Genomic DNA, 26839 nt, shown 5'->3' with positions numbered 1-26839 from the left:
GGTTGTGCTTATATATAAATAGGATAGGTCTAGATCCTAAACCATATTTTGCTTACCTGTTTAGGTATCTGATTTAGTGGTTAATGTTTATAGTTTTCATGTCGACAATTCTGTGCAAACTAAAATTGACTTTATATGAGAAATTCAGGTCAACTAGGAGGAAAGAGTTGGCAATCATGTTTTTTCAATAAGAGAGATTTCTGGAAACCAAAAGCCCAAATGATAGCATTTGTATGTTTACTTATTTAGCTTAATTACAAGACCAATCCAGAGGCCAGACCCAGGGTTAATTGTAGTGAATTTTATTTAATAGTAAATAACAAGAATAAGAAACTGCTGGGATACTGCTGAATCCTCCTTATAATTCATTACTATAATTTCCAAGATTTACATCCACAGTTTATTATATTTCTTAAAGCTATTTGCAAGCCTACATATTTACAAACATATTGACTAAATTAAATTTGATTTTAGGATTTTTGCACTTTAAAAATGTTCATTTTTGTCTATTAAGACCATGTTTTATTTAACAGAAAATATTACTAGTTAGAATATAAACCTTAATTTTTCTCTCCTGAGAGTTCAAAAATAATCTTATCTTCCTAGAACTGTCTTATTATAAGTTCAAATACAGAAGTTTTCATAATCTGTTAGTATGTATAATTTGTTCAATTAAATTTGAAATTATTAACTAGGCACTTAATTTGCATAGGCACTATTTCAGATTGACTTGCTGCCTTTGTAATCTTCAAATTCTTTGTATGTTCAAAGAAATATAATATCCTATTTCTCCAATTATATTGTGCTAGGAAAGGTATAGTTGGACTTTATCATTACAGATACTTAAATTTTTAATCTACATAATTATATCAATTTTAATTTATAAGTGTAATATTTCCAATTTTTATATGTATGTTAAATGATATCAAGCAAATTATTTGGATTAATATATGTACAATCTTAAATTCCAGTCATGAATTTAGAAATTGGAATGTTAAAAGTAATGTAGTGAATTGGATTAATACTGACAATCATTCTGGATCATTTAGATTTCATAAATCCCTATTCAAATCATCTGTTTTAGGATTCTCCCACATGAATTATCTGGTAATTGCTTCAATTTTCCGTATCCGTAAACATGACTGAAGGGTCTGTGCTTAGCCATAATATAAGTCAATAGAAACATATTAGAACTTTCTTCTCATAAGTATTAGTGTTTTAACAATTCTGCATGTTACACTAACAAAATTTAATATAAGTTAGCAAATTTGTTTATAGAGAAGAGAGACACAGAGCTAAATGGCCAATTCTAAATGTATTAAAGAAACTTCCATTTTAAAAGTTACTTATTCTGGATTATTTCTGAAGTATAATCATACTTTTTTATTATATAGTCCAGTAATTAAAATTTATTTTAAACCATGGAGACATGATATTTTAGGACTAAATACTATCTGATGACCTCAGCAGGAAAAAAATATTCCCTTTTAAATATTTAATAAATATTTTTCAGTATTTTTGCTAAGACTTAATTATTTTTCTGTTGTCCATGAATGTTTCCTGTTATTGGAATTACTTGTAATTAGAGTTTATTGTAAGTTCCATAAGTTTGTTTAAATTTTATACCTGGCATATGGATAGTTTGTCCTAGATTTTAATCACTATATCAATTGTTCTAAGACATACTGTCTTAAATTATAAAAGATTGTTCTTGACTACAGAAATGCAAATTGCTCAGCCAATTATTTGGTTAATTTTTCCTCCAAACTGGAGATATACTGTGTTTAAGCATGAAAGATTAGAAATACTACCATGGGTATCAGCATAGTTCTTGTGTTCTTACTAAAGTACCCCCTCTGTGGACATTTTATAAAATAATGCTAAGTATGTTCTCCACCCTAGACACTATCAGTGTGAAAATGTAGATTCACAGGTCCTTGCCTGGCTTACTTTTTCCCATTTCTGCTTTCATTTTTTTTTTTCTAATTTTATACCATAAGGACCTTAGCCTATTATTTTGCATTTGATATTTAGATTTCCCTTTTGGTTCTGAATAGGAAAACCATAACTCTAAATTTACCTTCTAAGAGTTTAAGTATTTTTTTGCTTTTATTATTATTTTTTAACAATTCTGTGTTTAGTCTCCTCGTATTATTACAACTTTGAGCAGTATGATTACCTATGTTTTAATATGGATGTTCCAAGTGGATGTGAATATAAGTATCTGATACCAAGAAAGACAGGAAGTATAGATGTTCTATTCAGGAGTAATGAGTATTTTTTTATTCTTTCATTTTAATGTTAAAACTCATATTTTTTATGGTAGGGCTAAAAAATTTAAATTTGAGAATTTTTAATTTCCTTTCATGAAATATGAATTTCATGAACATGAATTTGCTTCTGTGTTCATTTGGGAAAAATATGCTTTCTCTATCCACTTTTAAGTGTTTGAATTAAAATTATCCAGAAATGCTATTTATCTTAATGATGTTCTTTACTCAAATTCTACCAACTTTATATGTTCCCAATATGTAGATTCTTTTCAGATGTTACAATTATATGTTGATAGGAAGAAGAGAAGTAGCAATGGTCAATATAAATATTTTATATTTACCTCAAAGATAATAACAATCCTTCATATACACCCGGAGCATAATAATAAAATTAATATTTGTGCAATTTCCCTAGCACTTGTGTCTGAACACTAATTCTAAACTAATTACCTTTTAAAATTCATTCCGAACTTTAAAATGTTAGTTGCAGATAGATAATGTTAAAGTTGAAAAGAACCTCCAACATTACTTAGCCCAATCTTTCTAAATTACAATTGAGAGTATTAGAAAAAAATAGAACAGACTGATAATATCATCCCCAAACAGAAAAAAGACTGATAATATCATTGTTATTCTACTGCTTCAATGTTTTCTTCACTATTCAAAGCTTTTTCTCCTGCCCACATGAGATAGTAGTGTGGACAAATTGACAGAATACTTGTTTGATTCATCTTCAAAAATGAAAGCAGATTATAAAGATGCAGAGCAACTTGTTATAACAGGTGCTACATAAATGTTCATTGAATGGATAAAGAACTGGTATATATACACAATGGAATATTATTCAGTCATAAAAAAGAATAATATTATGACGTTTGCAAATAAATGGATGGAATTGGAGAATATCATGCTAGTTGAGATAAGCCAATCCCCCAAAATCAAAGGCCGAATGTTTTCTCTGATAAGTGGAGAACAATATATAATGGAGCTGGGAGTGTGGAGAGTGAGAGAAGAATGGGGAAACTTTAGATTATGTAGAAGGAAATGAGGGAGGTTATGAGAAATGGTGGACTGAGACAGACATCATTACCCTATGTACATGTATGATTACTCTAAGGGTATGAATCTACATCGTGTACAACCATAGAAACAAAATGATGTACCCCATTTGTGTAAAATGAATCAAAATGCAGTCTGTAAAAAATTTTAAAAATAAATAATTTTAAGAAATGTTCATTGAATGAAAAATATAGAACTATAATTATGTTTAAGAGTTAATAGATCGAAAGGTTAAATCAATTTTTATTTCTACTACGTGTGGTATTCAGGTCTTACTATGGATTTAATGTTAATCTTTTTTTTTTTTTTCTCTTGATAGGGCATTTGGGTACCTGAAGGAGAAACGGTGAAGATTCCTGTGGCTATTAAGATTCTCAATGAGACAACTGGTCCCAAAGCCAATGTGGAGTTCATGGATGTAAGTACAGGCACCCACACAGTCACAGGTTTCTCCATTATTAAATATACTGTTAAAACAATAAATACCCCCACAATTATAAAGTTTATTTTCTGGAAATGATATCATTTAATAATCAAATAAATTTTCAAGACTTTATATTACATTGTAATTTTGATCACGTCTGGTTTGCATCTGTCTACAAAGTGTACTAGAACTTGCCTTGGAATCTGAAGATGCTTACATTCCCAAGGTGAATTATCTTCTGTGAATCAGAAATGTAACATTTTTGTATTATAGTATTAAGTAGTCAAATACCTTTTAAGGGGAAAAACACATAATTTGAAAGGGAAAATATTCAATGACTGTAATTCACCACTTTTTTTCACTATTTGGGCATCATAAGCATATTTCTTAAAATTAATTTCACTGAACGCTATTAGGACTATGTGGTGGTAGCAAAGGTATGTCACTAATATTTACAAAATGCCAAACTCTGTTCTAGGCAGTAATTAATATTAATGAAGTGTTTAGTAAGTCCCAAGCTATGTTATCAATAATTTACCAGTAAATGTTCATCTAATCCTGATAGCTCAACCATCCAGGTAAGCCCAAAGTTAGCCCAAGTTCAAAAATTAAGAACTGGCACATCTAGATTTTGAGTTGAGGTGGCCAGGCTTAAGCAGGTATGAGCAAATAATTTGTGGCACCTATTCAATTCTTCCCTTTTTGGAAAGAAAGCAGCCACAGAATAATATAAAATATAAATGGATGTGTCAGTTAAACTTTATTTACACAAACAAGTTACAGGCTAGATTTGTTTTAGGAGTCAATCCCCTTTTTCTAGGACTGTGTGTTCAACTACTATGACAAATTGAAATAGTGAGGATGATTTGAAAAATTAGTTGACTGACTGCCTTACTTTATGATAGCGATGATCTATTTAGTAGTAAAAAATCAGGATTAGTTTCCATAGTGTGTTAATCTCTGCTAAATTTAAATTATGAATCTGTCTGAATCTAATGATTACCAATTTAAATTTACTTTTTCAATTCAAACTCAGAAGCCAGGGCTCTATAGTTAAAGCTTTGACTGTAGAATAATAGTGCTAAAGAATGGAAGTATTGTATAAGGTCAATCAGAAACTTTAAGATTTTTCCCTAGCAAAAATTGTAGATTGAACTGTTCAGCAAATTTCAGAGGTTAGGATGGAATAAAATTATATATGTAGCACGCTGTTATTTTTTCATATTCAATACAAGATATCATGCCAGGGGTTCTAGCAAAGATCCATATACTTTCTTTCTCTATCTTTTAACATAATGTCTTCAGTAATAAGAATGATTTTGATTTTCAAATGACCTTTATGTGAAAGATGATGTAAGCATATGCTCTTTGATTATTTTTATAGATGGATTGCTATATATTCCTACCCAGTTTCTCTTGAAATCTTTTCTGAAAGTTGTACAGAAGCTCAGTTTGTGACCTTGAACAATTTATTTGAGTGTAATGCTGACTACCTTATTTAAGGCTACTTTTAGCTTGATTTATCATTGGTTATTACATAGTACTACTGATACTCAGCTGGTATAAACCAGCTATTCTGAATAGTTGATTCTGTTTCTTACTACTTGTTAAATATTTTAAATATTAGCCTTGTGGCATATCTACCAAAATTATCTAATAAATATTGAGTCTAGTAATTAAATAATGTTTTCTTCTGCAGGTCCCTAAAGGTTCTAGTCTTAGCTAATGTATTAAAAGTTAAAACTGAAGCCTTTTTCAGTGATGTCCCACTTATTCAATTTGATCTTGATCGTAGCTCTGAATTTGTGAAGGGAGTTTTTGAAAAAAGTAGAAATTATAAAGAAAAATTACAGCAAGTAAGACCAATATAGGTTAATATATAAAAGTGACAAAAAAAACGATCTTGCCCGGTCCAGGCTGTAGCCAAAGCTGAAATTCACAAGAATGCTAATATCTCTGCTGGAGGCTTGGACAGCCATTTTTGTCATATTTCCATGGAAACAGACTGGCAAAAGGGGGTTAAGAGGCTACAAAATAATCACCTGAAAAAGAAGCTTTAAAAACCTCATCATGATTTTGAATGATTATTTGAAAGCTCCTAACCCCATCTATTTTTTTTTCCCTTCTTGATCTGAAGCCTATTCCCATGGAAACAGGAGTGGGATGGCAGCTTGAAGTCTTAGATTTCTGCTGAATTTTCGATGAGCCTCTGATTGAGCCATGAAAGGAGTCATTTTCCTAGATGGCTGATGGATTTGGTAACCAACAGACTTTAAAAAGTCTGTTCTTTTTTAAAGTTAAAAAAATAAGGAAAATATTTTGACCGTGTCTTTCCTATTTGTGGATAGATGCTAGAAAATTAAAAGATTGATAGACAGCTATTGACAGAGTTTCCATAATTGTCAGACAGAAACACTTTCTTACTATTTTGGTTATTTCTTTTGAAGCATTGGAAGGATGGCATCGCAAAAGCTTAAAACAGTTTAACTGGAAAAACTGATGTTGAATTTAGCATCTTAATCTGGTTGGTGTGATTTTCATGCAAACATATGGCTACCTTTCATACTTACATTTTTAGCACTGTTGTGTGGGTAGATCATTTAAGTATTCGAGTAACACATTAAACCATAATAAAAAGATTTGTATAAGTAAAATTATTTGTAATTTGAATATAAGGATTCGGTTGAAATCATAAATAATCTTTGTTACATTTACTTAGTTAAATGTAATATGTTTGACATTATGTTTTAGTTTGGGTTCATCTGTTCTTGAACAGTTTGGCTATTCATGAAACAGTTTTGAATAAAAATGATTTATTTGGGGGATGAAGGACTCTTCAATAGGAGAATATGGAAATAAGAAAGGGAGTCCAGTAAAGATAGCTGCCATGGTGAGGAAGTAGAACTTCTTACTAGAGAGATGCCGGCAGCAAATGCAAGAGTAATCCTACTCAGGGACTAAGGGACCTGAAGTCCTGGAACAGCTCCTCTCCATCACTGATTGAGGGCTGCAGGAAGGGAAGGACACCTAGCCTTTTCTAGTAACCTGTGCTGAGCATAGTAAACAGGTTCTTGTGACAGGAGAAAGCCACTGGGCAATGAAAGATGGGTGAAAATTACTCAGTACCTCGTTATGGTAAAGGATAACTTTCAAACTCAAGTAAGATCCTGCATACTACATGTCTCTTTTGCAAATTTGGGTTTGTGTCTCTTTGTGTTTGTGTGTGTGTGTGTGTGTGTGTGTTATATGCCTTTTATAGAAGAAAAATAAAGTTTCCAATTGAAACTGTGTACTTTTATTAAGCATTGGACTCCTTTGTACCTCCCCTAACTTCATACATAGAGGGGATATTCGAGGTTCAGTAACTACTACTACTCTCTACATTAGGCAGAGTTTATTCTAATAAATGGTTATTCTAATAAATGATACAAATGCAGATTCTCAAAACTCATCAGTGTACCCTTCTATTGATATCCAAGGGCAGAGGAGAGGACTTTTACATTTTCTTAGACTTTTTACCAAAGGTAAAAAAATAAATACAGAGCAGTTTGTAATTCTATCAAATGCTACACTAAAAGCAATAGAAGGAGAAATTGTTCACAGGGCTGTTACTTAGCTCACCTGAATATATCTAATGGATTCATAATGACAATAATAACACAGTGCTAGCAAATGGTCAGCACGTTCTTCATCCCCCAAAGGAAGATCACAGTGAGTAGCATTAAGAAAATGGCTGTAAGGGTTCACCTTCATAAGCAGGATGCCTACATTTATACATGTTCCTAGTTCTTGTTTCAAATAGCACAATTTCACTGGGAAAATGCAGGGATTTGGTGTGTGTGTGTGTGTGTGTGTGTGTGTGTGCATGTGCATACTTGTTTGATTTTTAATCCACCAAATGGTGCAGAACACATCCATAAGAAATGAGGTAATTAAGCAAGATTCCTGGAACTAGTGACTATGGTCTGGTAAAACCAAATAGGATTTCTTTGCTTTTTAAGTTTTTCAGAGTTCCCACCATTGTATTTTTCCCCTGAAATTTAAGACTATTCTTAGCTGATATTGATTTTAAATGTTTTACCTAAGTCATTTGCTTTCTTTAAAAACTAAAACAGGAATTAAAGAAATTCTGCAATTATCTGAAATTCCAGTAGTGATCAGCAGTGCTGGCTTAGTGCTTTTGTGAATCCGCTTGACTTCAGTTTCAGCTTCCCCTGGCCAAATTGACCACATGGTTTACAGTACTGTGCTACAGGGAAATGTGTTTTATATCCCCTGACGTCATTGTACAAATGGTCATCTTCTTCCTAAAAGAAGAATAACTTGTTTCCCTCTCCGTATACCATAAGAAATTTTATCTTACACAACTGCCGTTTTCCCCTTCTCTGAAGAAATGTCCACATGAATTGTGCCTGTTTCTCTTCTCTGTATTGGCTTTATGATATTCAGCACCTTGATGGGAATGTTTTCGATTGTGACTGATGTCATATTCGTAGGATGATATGAATACAGTTTTCTAGTAGTTGATATTTTCTCTCAGATTATAGCAGACTTGCAAAATGATGTGAAAATATCATTTTTCCTCTAACAGTTTCACATTATAAAACCACATTTTTTGGCTTTGTGTAATCAGCAGTAACTCTTTGCTAGATCCCATATCTTACTAATACTGGATTTTAAAAAAATCATACTATTTAATTCAATTATATATTTTACCCTTATGGATTTTGTGCATTTGAATGTATGAATGAAATTTGTCTCTTTCAGAAGTGAAAAAATTCAAAATTTCTTTTTTTTAAAGAACCATTATTTAAATGTCACAGAATCCTATACTGTTTTCATGATTTTGCAAAGACTATTAACTAATCTCTTTTTCTTATGAAAAATTATAGCTAAAGTAATTTTTGAAAGTTATGGAAAATCGCTTTGCTTTTAAAAATAAAATGATATGTTCAGAAAGAGAATCTATAAACTCTATTAGAAACAGAATTTAAAGTCTTTCTAAACTTTACTAAAAATAAAGAGAGATAGAAAAAAATTCCCTATTAACAAAGTAAATCACTTCTGTTACAATTCATTTCATTGACTCTTGTTCATGCCCTGTTCATTGTATAGAACTGTTATCAGCAGAAACATTGCATCTGAAATCACTATTGCAAATAGTCATATTCTCCTGTCTTTCAATTCCTTTTCCTTTCCTTGACCTTGCCATTTCTCTCTTGCCCTGGGTTGCCATCTATCTTCACATCCCTCTGCCACCCACTTAGGTTCATGTACCAGCTTTATAACCACATTCTTACAAAAATCTTCAGCTTTTCAGCTTCTCAAAATCATGCTGACAATGAGCAATCCTAGGGAAATTGAAACTTTCTTAGGGTCAAGGTCTAGATCTCTTTACAATCTATGTTTTCTCCAGATCATCTCTGTTTTAGTCAGCTTTTTTGCTGCTGTGACTAAAAGTCCTGACAAGAACAATTTTATAGGAGGAAAAGTTTATTTGGGACTCATGGTTTCAGAGGTCTCAGTCCTAAGACAGCTGGATCCATTCTTTGGGGCAAAAGGTGAAGTAGAACATCATGGCAGAACAATGTGGTTGAGGAAAGCAGTTGGGAACATGGCTCCAGCAAGCAGAGAGAAGTCTAAACTCATCTCACCAAATATATATCCCAAAGGCACACCTCCAATGACCCACCTCCTCCACCCACACCCTACCAGCCTATAGTTACCACTCAGTTAATCCCTGACAGTGGATTAATTTACTGATTGGGTTAAGGTGCTCACAATTCCATTATTTTACCTCCAAACCTTCTTTCATTGTCTCACACATGAGCTTTTGAGGAACACCTAACATCTAAACCATAAACATCTCCCTAGATTATCAAATTCTATCCCTAGTGACATGAGTCTGACCTATTTTCTGTCCTTGGTATGGTGACATTGAAATCTCATGGACATTTCAAGTTTAACACAACCCTCAATGAATCTCTTCATCTTCTCTTCTAAATCTTTTCTGCCTTTAATTCTACCTATTTAAATAATTTGTATCTCCATCCACCTTTTTCTTCCTATCAGAAAAAAATTTCTTTGATATCATAATACCTTAAATCATCCATTTTGCTTTGATTCTATGCCACATATTTCTTTGGATTGCATTTTCTTCTTTCTGCCATCACCTTAATACATGTCATTGACCTCTTCAGTGTGAGTTATGAGAATAACTTTCAACTTAACCCCCCTAGTTTTTAATGCAGTTTTCAAAATCTGTCACTCATCTGCATCCAGTCTTTTAATGTCATCACTAAAGTAACATACCAGTCTCTTAGCTTACAGAGCTTCTGGTCACTTCCCTGGTCTTCTTTCTCTTCTTTAGCTTTCTTTCCAGTTAGTGCCTTCCCCTCAAGTGTTCATCCCCCAATTCTACCTAGTGAATTCCTAATTATCCTTGTTTTCTCAGCTTAAATATATTTCCTCAAAGAGCCCTTATCCTGTCTCCTCAGTCTAAATTGTAATCTTCTAACGGAATTCATAATTTTGTCTTTATAACACATACTACAAATAGTAATTACATATTAGTTTATTTGTGTTAGTTTTTCTTAAAAAATTCCACTCTCTACCACTAGAAAACAGGATCCTTGATGCAAGGGGCCATGTCTATTGACTCAGCCTCTGCTAACAAGCTGCTGGACACACGGTGCCAATAACCTGTTTAGTTCCTGCTGGGGGAACTAAGTTCAGGTAACCTTCAAAACACTCACTGCAATGTTTCCCTCTATGTGGGAAATAATGTTAGGTTTCATTTTCAGCATCTTACTCCTGAGCTTCTGGAATCTTCTGTAGAAATTTTGGATAGTGTTTGCTCTTCTGATTAAAATGTATTATTAGTGTCCCTCTCCTCCTTTGTCTCCAGTCCATTTAGTTCTGCTCCAGTAGCACTAAAGATGCAAGGATGGGATCCTATGTAAAGGTGAAAAAAAAAAAGTTGATTTTATCATTAATTTTGACAGAAGTGAATTTTAAAAAGTAATTGATTATAGTCATTAAAAGTTATGGACAGTAACAGCTAACTGAATTCGGTAGCTTTCCTAAAACTTGAACTTTAAGTATTGCTTTAGGGTTTACAAAAGTATTGGGCAGGGTGCCATGTTGCATGCCTATAATCCCAGTGACTCAGAAAGCTGAGGCAAGAAGATTGCAAGTTTGAGGCCAACCTCAGTAATTTAGTGAGGTCCTAAGTAACTTAAGGAGCCCCTGTCTCAAAATTAAAAAGGTCTGGGGATGGGATATAATTCAGTGGTAAAGTGCTCCTTGATTCAATTCCCAATGCTTAAATGAATGAATGAATGAATAAAGGATTACTAAAGAGTTTCAAAGCAAACAAAGTACTTGACAAGGTTCTGCATTCCAACAGCCTTAATTTTTTTTTCCTGAACACCTAAAACTGACTACCCAAATTCAAACAGATTGTCCTTAAGCCTCAATGTGCAAGTTCATGAGCCTTCTATTGTTTCTGTTTCTCAAAAACATTCCTTTAATTTGTATGAATGAAAAGACATTTCTCAAGGGCAGAGTCTATTGTGCCAGTATTTAAATTTGGTGAAGGGAAATCTATTGAATACATAGATCTCCATATTTTACCAGGTCTCTAAATTCTACTATTTGGCAAATTTTTTTATATGACTAGAGGATGTGTTATTCTGCCATATGGAGCTAGAGGAGAATTAGACTTATCATGTGCAGTTTCTGATTCCAGTCTGAATAGGATTTGATAATTGTGCTGTCTTAGGAAAAATGTGCACTCAGTTTGACTGTAACACTAGGAAGAACCATTTATAATAGTAAGATAGTTCATAAAACAAGTAGAACACCTCAGCCCAAGAGTAAACTAAGACCAAGAAATAGAATTCCCATAATATCTGCAAACAATTTGAGACTTATCAAAGTTTGATGTAGACAGTTTTGTTAATGATCTGTTTATAGATTCAAGGATGCAAAATATTGTCTCTTTGGGAGAAGAAGGGACTGCCTGCAAAACATCCTGGTTTGCATTATATGACATCAAGCCATCTTATTTATTCACAAGGAAGTGATTTTGGTTTGGGGACTAGAGGGTTATTATGCTGTGATGTTGTCATGGGATACATATACATGCACAAACACCAGATCTATGAACCTAAATTCTGGAGTGATTACACATATTCACTTCACTGTGAAGTGTGTGCAAATGGCAAATATATACCCAATCATTTGACCACTTCATCCAACTTTTTTCATGATAGTTTTCTTAAAATGATGAAAAAGAATTCCTCATTCTATCTCACACCACTGCTATACAAATAATAGGTTTGTCTTCTATTTTCAAAACTTTTTCTGTCAAAAAGTGAACAAGTTGAGAGGGTTTGCTTTTACTTTGTCACATTGAAGGGATTTGTGAACAGAGACTTTGTTGGCATCATCTCCCTAGCATTATCATCCGCAAGGAATGGTCATAGTGAAAGAGTCCTTTGAAGTAGACAGAGACCAACCCCCATTGCTAGAGATCAAATGTTAAGAATTTGAATTTGCTTTCAGCAACACTAGTCTGTCATCCTGGACTACATGTACAGTAATTTCCATCCAGATCAAATGAAGGTATTATGTAAACAGGGAAGATTTGGGGTACTGTTTTACTTGTACATTAACATTCTTCTCCACATTTTTAACTGTGTGATCTAATCTTTATAATGTGGGAATGAACTGAAGTGTATTTGTACCAAAATTTTAACTAATAGCACACCAAAGCCAGGTTAAAAAGGGATCAGCCTAGTGTATCCTTGATCATATTTACCCTGAATCAATAATTAATAGTAGGAATATGTTAACCATATTTTTCTAAAACCAGGCATATTAAATCAAGAACAAAATGATAAATTTTGAAGAAAGAAATATTTAATGCCACAAGAATGCATAAAAATGTTCATTAACAACACTCTTGGGGGATTGAGGATATAGCTCAGTGAAAGAGTGCTTGTCTAGCATGCACATTGTCCTGGGTTCAGTCCCCAGCACCACAAACAGACAAAAACCCACACTATTTTGAGAGGAGAATGAATCACTGTGTCTTCTTTCCAAATCAGTGAAGAAGACAGAGCCTGGGTTTGAAATGGAAGATCTCCAACTCCAAAGTCCACAGGCTTTTCCTACCATTACTTTGCTTCCTCCAAAAAGTCACATTCAGTGAGAGACAATTGCCACAACTGGTAAAATGTGTGGCAGTTCAGTCATAGAGTTTTACCTCTTCCAAGTTTTTCCTCTGAAACTGCCTGTTGCATTGATGGAAATCAAACTTATTCAAGAGATTCTTGCTGCTGAAAGGCATGTTGATGGCCTGTCATTTACTTGTTATTTAATGTTTTCATGTGACATTTTGTGTCACTTGCTTTTACCTTCAGATTAGAATATCAGGCTGTATATAACTTTCTTTAAAATAAAAGCACACATATTCTCTGAATTTATTAAAAAAAAACCCTGTGCTTGATAATGCATAAATGTTTTAATTTCACCATTACCAGTTCTCATTAAATGATAACCATAGAACCCATACTTCTTTGAGCTATAAAACAATAATAGATCTATGATATAAAGAGCTTGATATTTTTTTCCCAAGAAGTAATAGATGTCAAGATATATATATATATTTTTAAATTCCTAAATGCTACTGCAGTTCAAAGGACATCATCTTTTGGGTGCCTTTCACGGTTTGCATAATCTAATAACAGCACAGTGTGATTAGAAAAGAATGAGCATTTCTGAGATGACAAAATTCCAGTTTTGCATGAAAGAATAAGCAGTGAGGGTCCTGCGTCTCCAAACTCGGAAGCTTAGAGTTTTCTACAGTGATCTTCACCACTACTATTTTATGTAGGATTTTGATCCACTTACAAGTTTAATCCAACCTCTCTGAACTTAAATGCTCCATTATCTGTTAGAAAATAATTAGAAGCTATAAGCAGAAGTGCGCATACAAGCAGTTCCTTGGGAGTCCCTGAGCTCATTGAACCAAGGAGTTTGACGGATACTGGTCAGCTGATATTGGACCAACTGCTAATAATAGCAGAAAATGCTGCTTAGCTAGGTGAGAAAGTTAACTTGGGGAAAATGAAAATAAAGCATTTGGGATTTATGGTTAGCGATAAATTTCCTTTTTTCATTTGTTTCCTGGTTAAGAAAATAGCCTTGGTAGCTAGTTCTTTTTCTTTTTAATTTCTGCCTCACTGTTTTTTATATGATGTATAATTAAGATTTAAAGACCCAATTGATTTCATTCTAATTTTCTTGTATCCCCACAAAGAAATTTTAGTGAATCAGTAAAATGTTTGGTATAAGGTATACAAATAATAGGTAAATCTAACCAGTAATTTAAAAATGATCAGTTCTAACAAGCATGTGGAAAATTAACCACAGGAAATGTGGAAGCTCTTGGGGAAGGCTGCCACACAAGGGATTTGAGAATAAACTCAGAAAAGGTTTTTCCTTTTGTGATTAAAACAGTGAGTCAAGATTCTTTAAAATAAATTTGTCTCAAAATGTGGGACACTCATTTACATAAAGAATATATTACAGTACTCTTGGTAGAGTATTTTATTATTGTGTAGAGAGATGCTTCAAAATATAATATTCTTTAGTTTTTCATATATTTTTAATTTACAAAAGAAAATAAATTTCAACCTATATTACCATCTTTTCTCTTATTTTCTACTAATTCTGTAAAAGAAGATAATAGTTACCTGCAGGTATGTTAGTTTTGCATCCATCCTCCCCACCCCCACCAACAAGGTTATAAAAGTTTTTTGGTAATAGTTATTTCACACACAAAGAGCTATGTACTGAGGAGCAAGTTCTCAGTAAATATTTGTTTTGAGCAGGGTGTGGCAGCAAACACCCATAATCCCAGCTACTCCAGAGGCTGAGGTAGGAGGATCATGAGTTCAAAGCCAGTCCTAGCAATTGAGAGGCCCTAAGCAGTTTAGTGAAACCATGTCTCAAAATAAAAAATAAAAAGGGCTGGAGTTGTGTTACGCACCCCTGGGTACAATCACTGCTACCATGCTACCCGCCCCCCAAAAAATTGTTCTGAATTTGATAAAATATGTTTACTTCATTTTTAATAACTTTTGTAAAGTGCTGACTGTGTATGCAGTCCCTTGTTATCTCTGTATTCTAAGATTATGATGATAACTAGCACAGTATAGCCTCAACCTTAATGAAGTTAGAGTTTAGTAACATGTTCAATTGATGTCATGATAATGTTTCCTCAGACAGAAAAGAGAAAATAAAACAGATTAGAAGAAGATAGTATTATAACTAATGATGTAATTGAGGAATCTTTTGAAGAACTCTGCAGCAGTGCAGAAATACCAAAGATATTTGACTTCTTCAGTTTACTTGGTTGGATAGTCCAATAAGTTATGTATTATTTGCTCCCACCTCTATACTCTACTACAATATTCAATTTTCTTTTTGTTCATATTGCTAAAAAGCTTTGTTTGTATGTTTGGTACCAGGGATTGAACCCAGGGGTATTCAACCACTGAGCCACATCCCCAACCTGTTTTTAAATTTTTTATTAGAGACAGGGTCTTGTCAAGTTGCCTAGAGCCTCACTAAGTTGCTGAGTCTGGGTTTGAACTTGTGATCCTTCTGCCTCAGTCTACCAAGTCACTGGGATTACAGGTGTGTGTCACCATGCCTGACTAAAAGCTTTGGTTTTATGTAATAAAATATAAGAAGTGTAGAAAATAAATTGACCCCTGTTTAATTTATTTTATCCTAATTTTATTTTTGCCATGGGTATATTTGTCATCATGTCTTTGTGTTTTGTAATCTGCGTTGAGTAAGGAAAGAATAAATGAATGTAAGAATATTTTCCCATAACTTACTTAACACTAAATTTGTCAAAGGATGATATTAAAGTTTTCATACAGTTATTGGATGTGAGTGCATAATTTCTTATTTTTAACCCTTACACTTATTATATCAAACATATTTATTTAAAAGTATTTACAAATGTTATATTTTAAATATTTTATTTCTATTTCATTTAAAAGCAAAAACCTGTTAGTTTCCATTTGAATGTAATTATTACTTGTGGGGATAATTTACCAAGAATATCTGGCTATAAATTCTTGACCAAAGACTGGCATGAATTCTCTATTCCATGTATAAATACATTTTTAGTTTATATTTTCAAGACCTATAAATAATATCAATAAGGTTGCTAAAGATAATTCAACTCTGCTGTTTTCTTAACCTAGTTATCATTGAAAATAATTGCCCATAGAAATAATAGTGCCTTTTCAAAACAACGTTTATGTATTTCTCCTCAATCTGTTTATGTTCTCTTGTTCTACCTACATTTCTCTTTAATAATTTTTGTACAGTAAATTTGTATTTATGTACTTCATGGGCATGTATAACTCTTAAGGAAATAACAGTGCTATTTACAAATGGGAATTGAAATATTTACAAACAGTTTGGATAAAATTCTTCCGTCAGAGTATTCTAACTGAAATGCCATAAAGGACTTTACTAATGATGCATAAAGTCTTTCTACTGCTTCTGAAATAAACAGAATTGTTATCATAGATTGTCATTTCTTTATTTAATGTTTCATCTATTGTCAGAGGAATTTGTCACCATCCTATCTAAAACATAATTAATTTAATTAAATTTCTAGGTGACTTCTATAAGATTTTTCTTATAGGGAAGTTCTATTTTTCTATTTTAATATTTTAATGAGACATTTATAAGTACTAATTTCGGGACTTCTTGTATAGAAATACTGAATGGAGGTTTGTGGTTAAGATCTTAGTCTAAATTCTACTTTTGCTATCTACAAGTTGGGATCCCAATGGGCAGCCCAGTTAATTGATGTTTTTAAAAAGAAGAATAGCAAAGAGCTAACCAATTCAGTATTGTTTAGGATGCCAAACATAAGGTTGTATGTATTAAGTATTATAGAAATGTAAAATATCACTTTTAATAATTCCAAAAGGCTCTAGTACATATAATAATAAATTAATAGCTATTTGTATGAATATGTCCATTGTCTACTAAATCACAAGAAAGCTAAGAATATTATGAGAAAATAGCTTCTGTTCATCTTCAAGCTTTTGAGTCATGTTCCCTTCAGGATTGCACACCTTAGAATAAACTGAAAAGGATGAAATCAGTTCCAATGTCTATAAAGTTCTCTCAAAAGCAAATCCATCCTAGAACATGTACCGTGACTTTCGTTGACTTCAGGAGGTCAGCACTGTAGCAGGGCATGTTTCGCTGAGGGATGGGCAATTGGTGAGAACTCGGTGTTTTGCTGATGTGGCCCATCTGAAATCGCTCCTAAATCCGAAGAGACCCTTATCTATTGCTGTCCTTCCTTAGTCTTCTCTAAGGATGCCCCATTTCTTGGGATGAGTAAAAATGACATACAGACCGTTTCTGCATTAATTACACATCTATCTCATTACAAGACCTATGCACTACTGCCCATTTCTAATCAGTAAATTTAGACTTAAATTTTGGTTAACTTGAACTTCTAAAAACAAATCAAAGAAGCAAAAAGAGAAAGGATTTTTGATAAAGTATTTTCACTATGATCTAGGTGTGTTGAATGAGTTTTCTTCCATTCAAGGTGCTAATAAAGCAACAAAGACCATCCTGTTCCAAAGTATACATTAGCAGAGAGACTTGCATAATTAATGCCAGCTTTTCACAATAAGAAAATGAAAGCCTATGTTTAAGAACTTCCTATTATTTAGGAATTTTCTCAGCACGTCTCCTCACATTAGCAATTCAAATAGATACAGCATTACTTCAGTTTCTGAAGGGTAATGAATGTGCCAAATTGTTATTATTTGGATAGTAAATGAAGGTTTTAAGGTATCTCTGCTAATAATACAAGATATTACTTTCATTGCCTTAAGCGATATGCATTCCAAACAAGACAGTATTGGCTCAAGATTAACAAACAGCCAATCAAGACTTGAAAGACAGTTCTTATATTTAAGTCAACCAGACAATCTATTTAAAATATTTATTTGCCAGCTAAGGCATTTTTAAAGCAGGATCCTATGTTATCTAACTGGTTCTGGTGATGAGATATTGTATTACAAGGTGTCTTTATGCCTTGAAGTTGATAAGACTGAACACTGGCACATGCCTAAACTAATTGACTTACAGATCAGTGGTAGAGCATCAAGCATTCAGGGACAAGGGGCCTTGGAGGATTACTAAATGATATTTATCACTTGGGTTTCTCCTCAAGTGTTTAAATTTAGGATCATGTCAGTGTTGGATAGGGAACTGTAGCATAATTTCAGTGTAAAATGAACTTGAAGTAAGAACAAAATAAGTTTCATCATATAAAGAAACATATGAAAAAAATAAGTAGGTAGAAGCTCAATTAAGATTTGGAGAAATCCCATGATCCACTATGCTCATATAAACTGACTCTCAAATCATGCTTCTCTCAGGGTGTTGATTACTATGATAACACCTCATGGAGAGTAATAATGTATTTACGTTTCATCCCTGAGAAGTGGCATTTTTAATTTGCCATTGCTACTTCTTTTGACCTGTATATTAGATCATATGACTTGACCTATAGTATGTCAAGGAGAAAATATAAAATGTTTTAAACTAATGTATATTTTGAGGGAGTAGAATTTCTTTGTAAGTATGAAAATCTATAACAGTTCCATCAAAAAAGTATATTAAATATATTCACTTGAAAAATTAAAGGAAATCAGATGGAACCCATATAGCGGGAATGCAGCTGTGCCCTGTGAATGACTAAGAACTGGGAAATTAAAGGCTATGGTTATCCAGGCCGACCTGTCACTTGAGTCTGTCCAGCTTCTGTGAAGCCCCACAGACCTCCAGTCTAGAGGGCAGGTTTTAGGAAAAAGATTCTCATTGCCTGTCTTGGGATTGTGCCTATCTAGATAAAATGAAGAAACACAGTCCTATTTCTCAAAAATGGCTATTAATGGCCCAAGAATTTTATGATGTTAATTGGGTGAAGATCAAGATTCATTAAAGGGAGGGGTGTGGGGGAGACTAGAGAAGGAACCCAACAGGTGACAGCTAAAAACAGCTAATATGTTCAGTCCAATAGAACAGACCAGAAGAAATCATTATCTCAAACTGGATTACCTCATCATTCTCTTTTTATTTTTTCTTTGTTTTCCTGTTGCTGCTTCTTCTTCTTCTTTTTTTTTTTTTTTGCATATTTACCTTTTGTAGTAGAAAGTTTTAAAGAAATTTGTTACTCAATATTTTTATCAGAATAGTATATTTAGAAATATATATGTGCATATATATGTATATAAATATATTTTCACCTGACATTTATTATAGTGCATAGTACTATAAAAATTAAATTTTTTTAAATTGCCTCTACTGATTGCCCTCAGTTCTTGCTTTGAAGTGGTTGCTTTTTTAGCTGCTTTTACTGGTGTTTGCCTGCACATTTAAAAATATGCATATATTGCCTTTTCTCAGTAAATTCATTTTAAATATGATCTGTTTACTTTCTTATATGAAAAAATGAATATTTAGCATCTTCAGATCTTTTCTTATATTTTGAAACTGATATTCCCTGTATAACATTCATATAATACATTCAATTCATATCAGTAGTTTGTTTTTCAGTATTGTTAACTGCAAGTAATCATTTTATTAAGAATTTTTTTTGTAAGTGTTCTATATCCTTACTTCTAATTCTTGTCAAATATATGAAAAGAGTTACCTTTTCTTCTAGATCAGATCAGATACTTCAAGAAATGTTTTACTCTTTTATCTCTTATCAGGGAAAAATAGTTTAAGAATTCCACCTTCATGCCAAAATCTGGACAGGCCATGTCTAGATGAAAGGCCCGGCTTTGATTGTTGACCTTCTCTTGCATATCATCTATAATCACTCTTTGCTTCTGAGTGTGATCCTCTGGGTCCTATGTACTGTTTCTTCCTCCTTGTTGATCTAATATTTTATTTTAGTGAAAGCAATCTCTGGCAGTCTGTGTAGAGTCAACAGATAGAAACCACACTGTGGATTAAACAGGTGAAATTTAACGTAAAGAATTATTAACCATGACAAAAGAATTATGACAAAATATAAGAAAGCTCTATAATGTACCCTAAGAGTGAGAGAAGGTAGTAAGGAAGGATGAGTTTGGACTTTGAGTAGATATAATTGGTCCAGTGAATAACAGATAAGTTCACAGGTCTAGCCAGGTTGGAGCTGGTTTGGAGGTGCTGCTCAAATAATAGGCATCCTCCAGAGTTCAGGCTGGGGTCAGATGATGAGCAACTGCTGGCCTGAGTGCGGAGGGAATCCAGACAGCCTGAGAGAGAGCTTGCCAACATCTCTGCAGAACCCTCTATTTAAAAACTTAACATCATACTCATTTTAAAGGAGAAATGCTTGCCATGTGCCATTTATCTTTTCACAGAGGAATCTAAAAATTGTCTGCTGGCAAATTTATACACCTGACTGCCAATGTGTTTGCAGATGACTGCAAGTACTTTGGTTCACTTTGTAAACTTTAAAAAATAAACAATCAAAAAAGGAACAAAAATAAAATCTTTTTATAGTTAGGCTCCTCTCCAATCTCAGCTATGCCTGGTGCCCCAAAATATAGGGCTTTTTTTGGTTCAGTTCCTTCCTTTATAATTTTTAGTTTCTTGCCAGGATGGGGAGGAACAGTCACCTGCTACTCTGAATACAGACTATCAGAGAGTTTAATTGTAACTTGTAGAGATTTTAATTATTATTACTGTTCTCAGCACCGCTTTCCAACTTCACAATCTAGCACTAAATGTCTCCAGTGTACATCCACTTCCTATTTTATCCAAAGTGAAATGACCTGTATATTATTGCATACCTTTTTGTAGACATTTGGCATTTTGCTTTTGGTTTGGGATGGCTACTTCTTTCCATTTTCCTAAATTCTGTTGACAGTTTTTTTCACCTGTTAATATTCCTTCCCCAGTGTGTTTGTCTTTCAGATTTCTGTATTTTTAATGTTTCCACTTAAAACTTAGTGGAAGTTTTAGAAGTAGAGACAGTAGAGAAAATAGAAAGTAGAGAAAGTACTTTTAGGAGTACAGAAAGTACTTAGCTTACTATAATTGACTAGAAGTTTTATAAGGAACTTAAAAAATCCTAGGGGAGTTCTAAATCTTATTTTTTGCCTATCAGGTTTTATGAAAGTATATTTTTAAATATGTGATCTATAGTTTCAGGCATGCAGCAATCACATGCTACTAGCACAGCATTAGACATTCTTTTGACAATGAGTGGATTGCTTATTAGGAGCTACAGGGATTCTTAAACATACAGACTTGTCATCCACACATGGAAACTAGAAGGGCCAGAGCATCCATATTGAGAAATGGGAATTTACAACTTTGCTTAGGGTAGTCACAGTTGGGTGACAGATCTAAGAAAACCAGAGTCCCTAGATTACATTGAAAGTGAAGTTCTCTGACTTTCCCCATAGGACAAGATTTAAACATTTTGAGAATAATTAGCTAAAGTTGTCCTTTATTAATTAAATAAAAGAGAAATTTTATAGGAAATAATACGCTGAATCTAAGTTGTGTAAGGATGGAGTTTGGCAGGCGTACTGCCAACCCCTTATATTTGGAACTCTAGACATGCTTGTGGTAGTTCATTGTCTTCATAGAGTCTAAGAGTTATGAAGATTACCAAGGTGAGACATTTAACAACTGTACTACTCTTGGCAGAAGAATCTAAATGTTAACACACCAAATGTATTTAACTTGCAAGTTAAGGAGTGTTGGTGAGGGGTCGGGCAAGGGATAAAATTTTATTTTTCAGAGCATGATAGCTCAAATAATATTTCCTTCTATTGCACTGAATGTAACTGTGACTGAAATTAGCCTGGCAGCCATGTTTTTATGCCAATAATATTTTCTCTGGAGGCAGAAATAAAAAGAGCCTAAGGCAGGCATTCTTATCCTTTCTTCAGTTCAGAGATTTATTTGAAAATTTTGATGAAAGCTATGGACACTTTGTTGAGAAAAAATGCACATACATGGATATTCAACCATAATTTTCATTCACTTCCTTTAGTAATACCTCTAAAGTGTGGATACACAGTTAGGAATCACTGACTTAAAACTTTTTTCTAGGCCCTCGTGTTATTCTGCTAACATAGCTCTAAAGAAAACTTGACGGAGCAATATCTGCACTTAGATTGTACAAGAGATTATTTTTAGTCATTGGTATCTCAATAATGACAGTATATTAGGATAAGTGTCAGTTTCTTGTATCTCATCTTGTTTAATCTCACAACAATCTGTAAAAATAAGCTTATAGAAGAGGAAATTGGAATTATGAATGGTAGGTGAATAGTTTAAAGAATCATGGTTAGTAAGTGATGGAGCAGAATCCAAATTCATGACTTGACTAAAAAATGTCACCATTTGCCAATTTATATACATGATATGTTTATGAAAAATAAAATTTGAGAATTGCAATCTATTATCTGTATTACCATAAAATGTTTGGATAGTAGATTTTAATTCTTTACATAATATGGTTATTCTAAGTGGTAGGTCTTAAGAAACTGAAAAAAAAATGTGTATCCAGTTTCTCTTTCACTAGCACATTGTGTGTGTGCACATGATTTTTCACTTTACTAAAGTATTTTTTAAAATAAAATAAAATGGATAAAATTAGTCTGAAAGTTATATAGAATAAATAAACGGGAGAATTTAAATGGTAAAAGTATTTCAGGTGAAAATGAAAAACAAAATACCTTTCCTAATAATTTACTAAGGCCTTTCTTCTGAAACCTCGACCAGAATATTCATGACTTACTGGTTAAGATTCACAGTTAAAACACATGGAAGATTCCTAGGCCCTCAGTTCAACATGTTCCAGTTTGATATAATCTTCACTCTTAGCCCTGACCTGTTTTCCATGTTCCCTTATCATAACCAATGGTGATTCAGTCCACGGAATCACTCGTCATCCACAGCTCTCCTCTGTTTCTCAGCCCAGCACAACCTCATAAAGGCATTTCCAGTCTGATCTCTCCCAGGGCTTAATATTTACAGTCCAGACTTCACATACCTGCTAGAGAGTTCTTTGAAAGACAAAAAATTGAGGATCTAGTTGGAGAAAACTTGTGTAGACTTTTTGTATAAGGGAACTTAGAAGTATCAACCTTGTTGGGAGGACAGAGGGCAGAAGCAGGACACTGAGAGATGCATGGTCTAAAGCTCTCCATCCTCCCTTGCTCAGTTCCAAGCCTATAGAGAGTCTGCCAGCAGTACTAGTGGCTTTATACCTTCAAATTAAAGGCCACCAAGAGCCATCAGATGGGTTTCCCTAAATTTCTCTCCTGATTCCCCAAAAGCATGTAAAACTGCCACTTAAATTGAATTGAATTTTCTTTTTCTCTGTTTTTATAGCATTCTGATAATGATCTAACATTAAGAAACTGAATTAGAAGATTTTCTCATCAGTTAATAACATTTTAAGACATAACTTGGTATTTGGATAAATTCTTTTTAATCCTGAAAATACAGAATGCTTTTGGATTGTAAAATCCAAGGATGAAATTCATTTAGCAACTGATCTTTTTAGGTAATGGTTTTGTGAAAGTGGTTAAAAAATAAACGTCAATATCCAAATAATCTGTCAGGAGTGGGATTGGGAAAAAAATGTAAAATTCCATGTTAATACATTATTGTCTATCGTATGTACATATGATTAAGGGATAGCAGGGGCATGTGTAATCAGTCAAGAAAAAAATCACAAAGAAATATATCAAATTCTCAATAGCAATCCATCACTAGACTTAACCACAACATTTGTCAAATTTTACTTAGGTGTTTTCTGCATTTTATGGGTCTTACTGTTTCATAATCAGAACATAAAAAAATAAATTATTCATTTGTATGGACTCTATTAACATTCTTTTGCAATCCCTGTATATGCAACTGTTTGATAAAGTAATGTTTTTCAGTACTGAGATAACACTGTCCAATTTTTGAGAGTTAAAGAATGTTTTTAATATAATAAAATTTTAATTCAAAGGAAGATTTTTATGGAGTATGGCTGAATTCTCATTAGTAAGTTCGGCCAACAACCTACACGAGGAGGGAGTAGGTAACTGTTGGAGGTGTGGGACAGCTGGAAATAAAAGCTGGAAATGTAGTATTAAAAAATAAAGGCAAAAGATGAGAATTATATACATTTATATTCAAAGCAGGGTCATAACTCATGGAACAGACCTGATGGGATGGGTCTGACCCTAATAAAGAGAAAAGCCCGTGAATGCTTTATTTGTAGTGGAATATACCAAAGGGATTCAGTAAGGAGCTTCTTCAGGAAAGCAGGATAAGAGTGAGGAAAACAGGTTGGTTGGGGCTTGGCAGGTTATGCCCATCTCCTAGCAGCTGTGTTTGAACTTGGGGCTATGAGCTAAGATAGGGGACCAAGAAGATCTGGGCTTTCTCAAACCTGGAAATTTCACCCAGGAGTTCCCAGAAAAGCAGCCTACCTGCGTTAATGGCTCAAACAAATCCATAGTTCCTATATGGCTTCCAACAGTAAGGCAAATTGACTACATTTATAATAGTTTTGAAAAATTACACAATACAAATTCATCTTTCACATATTCATTTTCATTATACTCAAATGAAATAAAAATGATCAAGCTTATAAGTAGATATAAGCCCCTACTTCACAAATAATGACTTTAATTTTTATATTTTGAACTTTTACATGATAGGACTTTGAACGTTTTCACCATAAAGAAATAATAAATGTCTGAGGAAATACATTTTAACCTGATTTAAATATTACAATGAAGAACATATATCAAAACATCACGTTACCCTGTAAGTGTGGGTACTTTTTATGGTGTTACACATATGTTAAATACATTTGATAATAGAAAATGTTATTAGGAAATACCCTTTGGGATCAACAGCTGTGATGGGGGTATAGGAAATAGGGTTGCACTAAGAGGCATTGTGTTGTGATTCAGCTTGCCTTGACCCCTCTGGTACCTGTGGACCTAAAACAATCTATCGCTTTGTCCTCAGTGAGCATCCATCCATCATTAGTTTTGGGTTGCCCTTGGGTAAAGTGTACCTTTGGGGAAGTGGCTCTCTGCACTTGAGGGGTGGGCTGTCTGAAGGCTGTTTGCTATTAGCACATTCAGATATGGGACAATTGGTCTTTCCTTATAGGGGAATCTGGGCAGTGATCTGTCTGTATATCAGAAAATAAACTCATCCCTTGTCAACATTACCAGATTGTAAAAGCTGCATTATTGTTGTATGATACTAAACACAAATGTGACTTAACATGGCTAATTTTCTGTGACAGGACAAGTTAAGTTCTTTAGGAGAATTCAAAATAGAATAATATCAAATTCTTTAGAGATCTGAATACTTAATACATACTGGAACTTTAGGGAGAAGTGAGAAACATAAGATTTGAACTCATTCTTTTAATATGGATTTGGTTTGAACAGGTTTAGAGGACAGCAAATTAATTACATTTCACATGTCCTTAGGTAAGACAAATTTGCCTTGTATTTTTAAAAACTGTTCTAACCTCTGAAAAATTAAGCTCTACATTTCCACTTGATGATCATAATTAGCCTTTCTTACATTTATCTTACTTCTGCAGTATATAAAATACCAACAACTTGTTCCAGAGTCCCTCGGCCCCCTCTCTTCTGTAAGTCTGTTACCTGGACAGCTTACTTGACTTTCTTGCCCAATGTTCAATAACCTAACTATTTCAGCCAGTTTCTTATGATTGCTAGTCTGTTACTTCATCCTCTGGGCTTTCTGCTATTCACCTGCCAGCCACCATCCGTGCAAAACACAAAGGCAAAGATGAAGTAAGCCCATTCTTGTGTCGGTCTATTACCCTGCTAGGGTTCTTCATTGTTATAGGCCCTTGTACTGCTCAAAGACCTCTTTCATTCCTCTAGGGAGGTTTGCTTTCCCCTCATCTAATGTGGCCCCACTCACCCATCTTCTGCAATAGTCACTTGTTGGCTGCTCACTATGTGTCAGTCGGACTTTGTTTCTTGATAGCATTAACTCATTTGCATCCTACAGAACTTCAACAAGTAGGCATTATAATTTCCATCCTAAAAATGGGGAAACAGTTTAAAGAGTCCTCTCTGCTAGTTACATAGTCTATTATTTCAGGCAGGATTCAGATCAGAGTGTATCTCACACAGACACCTAGGAAATTTCACCTCATCCAAAAATGAGTGGCAGGCACTGTATGCAGAGCCATGAGACCCTCCCTTTGTGTTGAGGACCACAGAGTCAAGTGAGGAGCCACTAGTAGATGAAGTGCTAGACTAAAGGGCACAGCACAGGCTGTAGGAGCCCAGAGAATAGTGTTTACTCTGCCCTGAGGGATGGGAAATAATTTCACAGAAGAGGCGATGTTTAATTTAGAGCAGGCATTGAAGTGGTTAGGGCAGACATGGTCTGTCAGGGGTCAAGTAAGTCAGAATGGGATGGCATCCTATGCAACAGCATGGTAGAAAGGAGAGGTCTAGTGCTTTTTAGCCAAGCTCCCGAAGCCCATCTGAAAATGTAGTTAACTGGGAGAAGTGAAAAAAGATGATGCCAGAAAGGTAAGTTAGGAAATAAAGTCTCATATGTTCTTCTAATGTATCTTCCCTCCCTAATTTACCCCTGTCTTTTGGCAGATGGATGAATCTTTGTAGTATTGAAAAATGAAACTAGTGACTTTCCACATATTTCTGATTCAAATCAAGGAATTTATGTGAATAATTAAATAATGATGCTTCAATTATTCTAAGGACTCCAATAATATACCAGATGAATCAATATCTTTTTTCATCTCTAAGTAGCCCCTTAACATTTTTGTTCTTTTTATTTTGATCCTAATACCAAGACAACAAGACCCCATAAGTGATCCTTATGAGGAAAGTATATTCAATTATATTTCTTTAGTGTTTCAGGATCACATGTGGTGAAAAGATGATACTGTTCAAGATTATTTGCAACA

General features: G+C 33.7%; 1 protein-coding gene across 5 annotated transcripts in view; it reads left to right on the top strand.

Moving 5' to 3' along the window:
* Erbb4 (erb-b2 receptor tyrosine kinase 4) overlaps window positions 1–26839 on the top strand; it is a 1062955-nt gene that overhangs the window by 856873 nt on the left and 179243 nt on the right. For all 5 annotated transcript variants that reach the window (XM_047545016.1, XM_047545015.1, XM_047545020.1 and 2 more), the window contains exon 19: window positions 3652–3750. In XM_047545016.1, coding sequence (XP_047400972.1) covers window positions 3652–3750 — 99 coding nt within the window. The remainder of the gene's footprint in view (window positions 1–3651; window positions 3751–26839) is intronic.

The sequence above is a fragment of the Sciurus carolinensis genome, chromosome 3 (genome assembly GCF_902686445.1).
Source record: "Sciurus carolinensis chromosome 3, mSciCar1.2, whole genome shotgun sequence".
NCBI lineage: Eukaryota > Metazoa > Chordata > Mammalia > Rodentia > Sciuridae > Sciurus > Sciurus carolinensis.
This window is presented reverse-complemented; position numbering and strand designations above follow the sequence as displayed.